Source organism: Nerophis lumbriciformis, linkage group LG34, assembly GCF_033978685.3.
Source record: "Nerophis lumbriciformis linkage group LG34, RoL_Nlum_v2.1, whole genome shotgun sequence".
Classification (NCBI taxonomy): Eukaryota; Metazoa; Chordata; class Actinopteri; order Syngnathiformes; family Syngnathidae; genus Nerophis; species Nerophis lumbriciformis.
In genome coordinates, this window is record NC_084581.2 from 13,962,042 (window position 1) to 13,971,713 (window position 9,672).

At 42.5% G+C, this 9,672-nt stretch overlaps 2 protein-coding genes across 2 annotated transcripts in view; one reads left to right on the plus strand and one right to left on the minus strand.

Moving 5' to 3' along the window:
- Nucleotides 1–6,125, minus strand: part of tbc1d32 (TBC1 domain family, member 32) — a 96,351-nt gene extending 90,226 nt beyond the window's left edge. The window contains exons 1-8 of the mRNA XM_061929957.2: nt 6,046–6,125; nt 3,621–3,768; nt 3,365–3,526; nt 3,145–3,298; nt 2,982–3,053; nt 2,766–2,891; nt 2,335–2,413; nt 1,018–1,121 (exon numbers count right to left, since the gene is read on the minus strand). Of these exons, the coding sequence (XP_061785941.2) occupies nt 1,018–1,121; nt 2,335–2,413; nt 2,766–2,891; nt 2,982–3,053; nt 3,145–3,298; nt 3,365–3,526; nt 3,621–3,766 (843 nt within the window). The 5' untranslated portion in view covers nt 3,767–3,768; nt 6,046–6,125. The remainder of the gene's footprint in view (nt 1–1,017; nt 1,122–2,334; nt 2,414–2,765; nt 2,892–2,981; nt 3,054–3,144; nt 3,299–3,364; nt 3,527–3,620; nt 3,769–6,045) is intronic.
- Nucleotides 6,126–6,407: 282 nt separating this feature from the next.
- hsdl1 (hydroxysteroid dehydrogenase like 1) lies at nt 6,408–9,547 on the plus strand. The gene is made up of 5 exons (XM_061929571.2): nt 6,408–6,836; nt 6,919–7,364; nt 7,432–7,515; nt 7,580–7,717; nt 7,802–9,547. Exons 1-5 carry the CDS (start codon nt 6,617–6,619, stop codon nt 7,865–7,867), a joined length of 954 nt encoding a protein of 317 aa, XP_061785555.1. The 5' UTR covers nt 6,408–6,616; the 3' UTR covers nt 7,868–9,547.
- Nucleotides 9,548–9,672: the final 125 nt, after the last annotated feature.

The window sequence follows — 9,672 nt, forward strand, 5'->3', positions numbered from 1 at the left end:
ATATATATATATATATATATATAAGAAATACTTGACTTTCTTTGAATTCTAGCTATATATATATATATATATATATATATATATATATATATATATATATATATATATATATATATATATATATAAGAGAAATACTTGAATTTCAGTGTTCATTTAATTACACATATACACACACATAACACTCATCTACTCATTGTTGAGTTAAGGGTTGAATTGTCCATCCTTGTTCTATTCTCTGTCACTATTTTTCTAACCATGCTGAACACCCTCTCTGATGATGCATTCTGCTTCGTCTCCTTGTTGTGTGCGCAGTTCTGCACTGCACTCTCTAAAAGCCCTAGATGTTATTGTCACATATGCATGTACAGTATATAGCAGTATTGTCCTGTTTAAGAGTGTCACAACATTGCTGTTTACGGCAGACGAACTGCTTTACGGTAGACGAAAACGTGACTGCTGTTGTTGTGTGTTCTTACCGCAGTGGGAGGGCGTTAATGAAACTGTCTAACAATAAACCTACATAAGAAACCAAGAACTCGCCCTCGATCATTCCACAGTTATAACGTGATTGGGCAGGCACGCTGTTTATATTGTGGGAAAGCGGACGTGAAAACAGGCTGTCGACACGTCACTCAGGTCCGCATGAATTTCGGGAGATTTTCGGGAGAAAATTTGTCCCGGGAGGTTTTCGGGAGAGGCGCTGAATTTCGGGAGTCTCCCGGAAAATCCGGGAGGCTTGGCAAGTATGAATTATTGGACCTTTTTGGAAACTGACATGAAAGCATGTATAACTCTTCTCAATGTCCTATGGTGGGCCCCTCCCCATCCTAAAACATCTGATGTACTAAAAACACAAAAAGAAGCAACAGAAGAAAGTCCATTTGAATTTCTAAACATATTAAATTTGCTTCTCATGTTGTTTTCTCACTTTTTGTCTCTTAAAGATCACGTCATCTCACGCTTCCCCCCACGCAACTCACCACTACAACCCAAATGACGGCGCGTTGACCAGCATACCTGTTTGAGGAGTGAACTGATCTCAGGTCTGTTGATGTCCAAGCCAGTAGAGAAGCTTGTCAAGCTCAATTTAAGGGACAGAAAGATGGACTCCACACTTTTAGCTGTGTAGGAGGCCGAGCAGATTTCAGTAAAAGAATGCATTGCAGTTGGCAGTAAAGTGCACAGTTTCATCACAGCGCTATCTATCTGTTGGATCATGGGGTTGGTCAAAGCCTCCACCCCACACATCTCACCACCCCACAAAAGCAAACAAACGGGAAATTGCTACTTCCACCTGTGCCAAAAAGTGGCACAGAATGGATCTATAGCATAGGAGTCAAACTCAAGGCTCGAGGCAAGATCTGGCCCGCTGCATCATTTTATATGGTCCCCAAAAGCCTGGAAAAAATATGCGTCTTCTACTTGATCTTTCTATTGATCTCCATTTTGACAAAAACGAAATAGCCTACATGTACTGAATGCAGTTGCATATCCTTTAAACTTATCATATCATAATTCAGTCTTTCTCAAATAGTGGGACGGGCACCCCTGGGGGGGCACGGTGCAATGTCAGGGGGGCGCGTAACCTCGGGGAACATGCTTTTTTGCTGTACCAGAATATGATGAGCGTATGTCGCATTTTCCTTTATTTTTGATAAGCTTACAATGTTATGCAGAGGTATTGTCATAACAAATTTATCGACAAATTATACTATTTTAGTCATGGTGGAGAGTTGGGGGGGGCGCAAAATATTTTGTTCTTCCCTGGGGGGGGGGCGTAACAAAAAATATTTGAGAAGCACTGTCATAATTCAACAAATATTATATCATCGTATATTCCAATTCTTTTTTGTTAAGATAGAAATAAATACCTAAATACCTGCTTGACTTATAATTTTAAAGCAACTTTGTCATTAAGTTGTACAGCGTAAAAATGACAATAGATTTTACGGTAAAAACGAGCAGCTTAGGCGCCATAATTTTACAGTAAAAAAACAGTTGTCCCTATTTTCCATTTACAATAATATGCTGTGAAAAACACCGAAAATTTTACGATAAAATGCTGTCGACTGAGCTGACATTTTTTTTACAGCGTTTGTGTAATGCCTATGCATTACACAATGCATAGGCAATTGTGTAATAATACCATGAGGCGAATCCATTTATATTAATGTATTATTCACTGTTACAAGCAGCCCTCTGAGGACAGCCATAAATGCCCTCAATAAAAAAAAATTAAAAAAATACAAAATACAGTATTATCTTGGTAACCTCCAAAACAATCAACAAAAAAGTTGGTTCTCAATAGAACTGATGATCATGATAGCATCCTACCCAAAGTGGTGTAGATTTCCCGGGTAACATTCAGAGGCGAGGAGGAGAAGCTTTTAGCGAAGAACTGAAGAACGTTATCCTGCAGGAAAAACAGTGTCTAATTAGTTAGTTGTTAATACTACTTATTACATATGAGTTATTAAGTTTGAATGTATGCAATGATGGCAATACAGTCGCGGGTGCCATATTTGGCCAGCAGCTCGTTTTTCATACTCTAAAAATAATATGAATTATTAATGAAATATATTCTTAGATATTTTGTGGTTTTGTTCAAATAAAGTAGCATACAATTGACCTACAATTGATTGCTTGCAGCATCTTTAATGTATAAAATGATGTACAGCATTAGGTGGACAACTCTCATGTCAGACATAATCAATCATTAATAAGACAAGTCCATGGTTAGAGAATCAGCTGACAAGGTAGCTCACACTGAGATCGGTATTGGGCTCGATCAGCATTGCACACAGGTTCTGGCGGAGGTGGGTCCAGCTCTCACAGCACAGAACGTCAGACGGCGGAGCGCAACAGAGCGCCTGCAGAGCCTTCTTGCGCACCTACACACACAAACATAAAATTAATCCTCAATCTGTACCCAAAGAAGTCAGCTGAGAGACATGTGCATAGTGAATCATCGTCATCCTCACTTCCTTGGGTTGACTTGCATCCAGTTTTTCAGCCAAAGCCTGCAGCTGTTCTTGTCGAATAAATGCGTAACTCTGGAAAGAGATTAAGTTTAGACTGAAGAAAATGCTGAGTACAGTTGAGATATTCTCTATCTAAAAAGTGGTTTAGTGCTGCATCCCTGACCAGGTTGAAGGAGGAATCACTGTCCGAGCACTCATCAGCATAGAGGCTGTGCTGCATCTCCTCCTTCTTCAGCTGGTCCTCTTCAAATCTGCTGATTAAAGACTCTGCCACCGTCATCATGGTGGCTTTCAAAGTTTGCATCATCTTCTGGTACCTAAAATAACAAAGACAAATGTCAGTGACTTCCTAAGACTTGTTCGTACGCCTGAGCTTGACTCACTCTTCTGACGCTCTGCTCCCACTGATCACTGAGTGGATCAGCGTGTCATGTCCTGAGTTGACGGGTTGTCCATCCCCACTGGTCAACTTCCTGATCTCCTCGTCTACCACGCTGCCCAGGGAATTCTCCACATAGTGACGCAGGTACTTGACAAACTCATAGCTGGGACAACAGCAGTCAGAGGAGACAAGAGAGAGAGCGAAACTCTAAAAGCTGCTGGGAGAAATGTTTTATGACTAAGCTGTTCTGAGCTCACTTGTGGAAGTTCCTATCTGTCTCCTCCAGGTGAAGAAGGATTTCCTCAGCGCTTTGAGGTGAAGGAGCGTTAGTGAGTCGTTCGCTGACGCTCCTAAGGAGTTGCTTGAGCAGAGCCTGCAACTGCTCTTCATCCTCGGCAGACATCCCTGTGAGTAAAGACATTCAAACAGCGAAATGATTTGATGTTGATTTGGTTGTAACAGGTGATATTGGCATACTTGTTGAAATCTGAATGTTGTGCTGTGAATGCAACAACTGTCTTGCATACTGCATACAGTGGTGATACTATTGGAGCCTTCATTTCACTCAGGGCAGACATCTAAGAGAGCAATAAATTACATATAATCTAATCTAATCAACAGTGTTGGAACTAATGCTTAGTTTAACGCCGTTAGTTTCGGTGGTAACTACTAATCTAACGCGTTATTTTTTTTTTATATTCAGTAACTCAGTTACCGTTACTAAATGATGCGTTACTGCGTTATTTTAAGTAATTTTACGTAATTTTACGTAATTTTTTAATGTAGTATCGGCTAGACACAGAAGATCTGAGTGTGTTTTATTGGAGCGCTGCAGTGTCGTCCTTCTGAATGTTCTTTTGTCACAAGCAGGAGGCGCGCTCTGTGTGTGTCTGGGCGTAGGTGTGGGTGTGGGGAGGGGAGGGGAGGGGGGGCGTGTCTGTGTTTACTAACAACGGAGCCGCAGTCAAGTGCATACTTGCCAACCTTGAGACCTTCGAATTCGGGAGATTAGAGGGCGGGGGGTTTGAGGTGTGGGGGGGAGGGGGCGAGGTTGAGTTGGGCGGGGTTGGGGGGCGGGGGTTTGGTGGTAGCGGGGGTGTATATTGTAGCTTGGAAGAGTTAGGGATGCAAGGGATTCTGGGTATTTGTTCTGTTGTGTTTATGTTGTGTTACGGTGCGGATGTTCTCCCGAAATGTGTTTGTCATTCTAGTTTGGTGTGGGTTCACAGTGTGGTGCATATTTTTAACAGTGTTAAAGTTGTTTATACGGCCACCCTCACTGTGACCTGCATGGCTGTTGATCAAGTATGTCTTGCAGTCACTTCCGTGTGTATGCTGAAGCCGCATACAACATGTGACTGGGCTGGCACGCTATTTGTATGTTGAAAAAGCGGACGCGTCGACAGGTTGCCATCACGGCACGCCCTTAATATTGTTGTCCGGGTGAAAATCGGGAAAAGTTCGGGCGAATGGTTGCCCCGGGTGATTTTCGAGAGGTTCACTGAAATTCAGGAGTCTCCCTGGAAAATCGGGAGGGTTGTCAAGTATGGTCGAGTGTCTTAACATGGAGATATTCTCACTTCTTATTTTTGTCGAGCACAAAGAATAGAACATTATAGTTAAATGTAAGTTGTGTCTTGGATCAAAGATCCCGTCTACTGCCCAAAGCAACAATTCAAATCTGCCTGGTTAAACTTTGTGTATGTCACGGGTGCCTTCCTTAGGTGAATCAATCAATCAATCAATCAATGTTTATTTATATAGCCCTAAATCACAAGTGTCTCAAAGGGCTGCACAAGCCACAACAGTGAAGCCAGGTTAACAGCTATGTTGTTATTATGCTGTTTGTTACTTATGTATGTTATGTTGCAGCTATTTAAAATAGTTTTGTCAATTTGTTCTGGCCTGAAATAAATTGGCCCTTTGAAAGATATCTTTGTCTTTGTGTGTTGTATGTAGACCACATTGCTTAGCAGAGTTCAGTGATGCAAATGCATGTCAAGTTGATCAACATATTGTATTATTCTCCAGTGCAAAAACAGTACTGAAATTAATTGATTGATTGATTGAAACTTTTATTAGTAGATTGCACAGTTCAGTACGTATTCTGTACAATTGACCACTAAATGGTAAGTTGTTCAACTTGTTTAAGTCGGGGTCCACGTAATCAATTCATGGAAAAGGCTAAAAGGGCATTAATGGGAGCTTTTAAAAAAAAAAGAGAAAAAAAAAAAAAAAAGTAACTAAATAGTTACTTTTCACAGTAACGCATTACTTTTTGGTGTAAGTAACTGAGTTAGTAACTGAGGTACTTTTGAAATAAAGTAACTAGTAACTGTAACTACTTACTGGTTTTCAGTAACTAACCCAACACTGCTAATCAAATCTGATATTTTAATCGCTTTTCAGAATAAAGGACCTAGCTCAACATAACATATTATTTACAAGCTTTTCGTTAGGAAACAAAACATGACGCATATAAAAGATACAGGGCAGACACACACGTTATCCTGTTAGCTTGTTTACCACCGCAGCTATGTTAAGTGTCAACATGCTAACCTAGCTAAACAGAAAGCTGCCACACGTTAGCTTTCGCCCCAGATGAACCACAAACGGAATCACCCGGTGACGAAGCTATTAATAACCACATAAATGAGCCCCCGTTACTGTGTACGAACTTACCTAGCGCTCCTTTAACGCCTTTCCTTCAACCACGCAGCATTTTCGGACAGCCGCCATCCGCGTCTCTATGGAAACAGCTGCCAGCGCAGTGCATTGTGGGTTACCCACACAAACTCGGCGCTTTGCCATCTTCCGATGGATGTGTATTAACTATTTAAAATATACTTGCTACTAGTAGAAACGTTTGTAATCACTTGGACACGAACACAAAATGTGTGTTAAATTAAGTACATAGCTTGTGTATTGTTTTTACAAAGTCTGTAACAAATCTTCAAAATATTTGTACGGTTTTTCTCACGATACATTGAACGCAACACTAATATCCCACTGAACGCAAGATGATCACGTGACTCATTGTTTTGCTCCTTCTTCCGGGTTTATTTCAGGCCGTTCTTCTCCAGTACATTTGAACGGCTGTTTATTTGTGTTTTATTTAAAGACATTCTGCAACCATGTGTTATGTTAGAAAATGTTAATTGGCATGCCCAAGCTGTAAGTTAACGTTCTATCAGGCAAACTTCAAAGTCGCGTTGACAAGAGTTGGCGTTCGCGAGCATTCCCACTGGCAAGCATGGCGGCGGTGGACAGCTTCCACTTGCTGTACAGGGAAATTTCCCGATCGTGCAGTTTTTACTTTGAAACGCTGGCAGTGGTCGGTGCTCTGTACACCGCCAGCAGGGCTGTTATCTTGCTCCGAGACTGCTGCGTGTTGGTCAGGGTGCATTTCCTACCCAGAATGATCCCAAGTCGGAAGCTGACCCAAATATATGGAGACTGGGCTGTCATTTATGGTAGGACAGAACATAATGTCTCAACCAACCCCGTAAACGTCAAAGTTTCCTACCTGATCCGTATTGTCTTCACTCTTGTCAGGTGCATCCCAGCCAGTGGCCCAAGCCTATGCTGAGGAGCTGGCCAGGCAAGGCCTAAACATCATTTTTGTCACCCAGGACCGCGCTGACATTGGAGACTTTGCCACGCATCTCTCCCAAAGCTACGGCGTTGAAACTCTCCTGGTCCACGCCGACGTGTGCTGGAACCAGGCGGCCGCCAAGCCGGTCAAAGAAGCTCTGCGGGGTAAAGACGTCGGTTTCCTCGTGAACTGTGTGGACGAGTCGGGCGCTTCACCCCAGATCCTGATTGAGATGCCTGAACAGAAACTGATGGATGTGGTGGCGAGGAACATTGCGACCGCCACGTTGCTGACCCGTGTGGTGTTACCGGGCATGGTGGAGCGCAGCAGAGGAGCCGTGGTCAATATCTCCATCGGTGCTTGCTGTAGGCCGCTACCTGGAAGAGTGATGCTCACGGCTTCTACTGTGAGAATTCTTGAGTGTATCACACAACTTTTCAAATGGGGCGCCACAATAATCAACTGCTTTTCAGGGCTATTTGGATCACTTCTCCCGGGCTCTCCACCTTGAGTACTCCGGACGAGGAATCTTTGCTCAAAGTCTGATTCCGTTCAAGGTTTGTCACGCTTTGCATTATTCCAAAGACAGGCGGGGATTTTCAACACTTACTGCACATCTAGATCGCCTCCAGTAAGCGTCAGCCGCCATCGTCCACAGAAGGCTGGTTTGCGCCAACGCCGGAGGTCTACGCTCGCCACGCCATCTCCACCCTGGGCGTGTCAAACAGAACCACAGGCTACTGGCCTCACACGCTGCAGGTCACTACACTTGCTCCATGCTGTTTTGATGTTGTACATCAAAACATAGAAACTAACGGCTCGTTTTTCCTCTTTTCTTTCCAGAATGGACTCATGAGGTGCATCCCAGAGTGGATTTGGGTTCTGGGGTCGCGAATGTTCATCAGTTAGACTTAAAATGAGGCTCTTTGTCCACCTGCTTACTGGCTTATACCAATGTTGGCTTGGGATCATTCTTCAAAAACAAGGTTATACATGTGTGCATTGTGTTGGTGTAATGCAGTCCTTTCCATACATTTATTTATTTATGGTGGGCCGCTACAATGTTTGCTCTCACTCATAAACACATTATACTGGGACTGCCTGTGAAGTTAGCTTGCCGTTCCAATTCCGTACAGAAGGTTGCAAATATGCCTCGTAACCGCGCTTCTTGACACACCTCATACACCAGGGGCCTCGTTTATAAAAGTGTGCGTGCAACTGAACATTATGAAAGACAAACCACAGAATGCACATACGCACAAATAACATTTTGATTTACAAAGCCATGCTAAGCAAACTTCGAATTATAATTCAGAATTTGAATTGAATTGTGCATAGAAGAGTTTCTCCCTGGTGTCCTCCCAGGACTCCTCCCACAACCATCCATAAATGTGATGATGAGTTCAAAAATCACATGTTGGACTGTCAATGACTGAAGACAGAGATGTCGTCAGATATTTTCAGATTGATGCTGATTACGTCGCGCACCGTCAGAAAAATATTTTTGGAGGGCTAATTAACATCATCCATCCATCCATCCATCCATGAGACTCTACTCATGTTTAAAGAGTAGTTGAAACATAGCTTCCCCTACTTGAAAGACCAGCAGCTGCCACTGGCATACAGCCTGAGTTTCCCTCCATCCACCCATTTTCTACCGCTTGTCCCTATCAGGGTTGCGGGGGGTGCTGGAGCCTATCTCAGCTGCATTTAGGCAAAAGGCGGGGTACACCCTAAGTCGCCACCTCATCACAGGGTCAACACAGATAGACAGACAACATTCACACACTAGGGCCAATTTAGTGTTGCCAATCAACCTATCCCCAGGTGCATGTCTTTGGAGGTGGGAGGAAGCCACGCAGTCACAGGGAGAACATGCAAACTTCACACAGAAATACCCTGAGCCCGGGGATCGAACCCAAGACCTTTGTATTGTGAGGCAAATGCATGCACCGTGCGGCCCTAATTAACATCATGTATAATTAAAAATAACATTTAGAATTTGAATGTCAGTACTTAACCAATCACAGTGGCAACTCCTCTGCGACTGAGAACTGTTGCTGATATGTTGACATCTTAGTCCAAATAATATTTTTATTATTTACGTCTTTATTTTGTCAGAATGCAAAGCAGACATTCCGTTGCATGACACAAGTAGTCATTGCAAGCAATATTTAAAGCTCTTGTCGGCAATTGTCCCGCATACGAGATGATTTCAATACATTAGTGGCACCAATAATGTGTTTTTGTACAGCTGTTTGTATTAAGAATATTTGCGTGGTAATAATAATATTGTTAGGTTGAATGGTGGTTGTGTATATGCTGCGTGAGATGTAAACAGCACTCCAACCTTGTTATAAACTCTCAAATTCACAATTTTTTGTAAAAAGTTCAGGGTAATTATTTACTTAAATCCATAACATGATTTTATCTGATATCTATTCTAATCTAATCTCTATAATTTACTTGCGTTCGTAGTCGCCGTGCTATCCTATGAACCGTCACCTGCTGGGACTGTTTGTGTTTTGCAATCAACACCCATTCCAGGACAACTGTTTGAACAGAATAAAGTACCGATCATTTAAACAATCACTGTGTTTCTTCTTCCTGCTCTACGTGGTTGATAGTTTAGTTACTTCACAGGGTTACACAAATAAATACTTCTTAGCGAAGGGGAGCGTAAACAAAGACAGATGCCATTTAACTTAGTGCAA

Coding starts and splice junctions, on each gene's coding strand:
- hsdl1 (XM_061929571.2), top strand. CDS start 6,617: ATGGCGGCGGTGGACAGCTTCCACTTGCTGTACAGGGAAATTTCCCGA. Junction 6,837..6,918: donor AGACTGGGCTGTCATTTATG/GTAGGACAGAAC, acceptor CACTCTTGTCAG/GTGCATCCCAGCCAGTGGCC. Junction 7,718..7,801: donor ACTGGCCTCACACGCTGCAG/GTCACTACACTT, acceptor TTTTCTTTCCAG/AATGGACTCATGAGGTGCAT.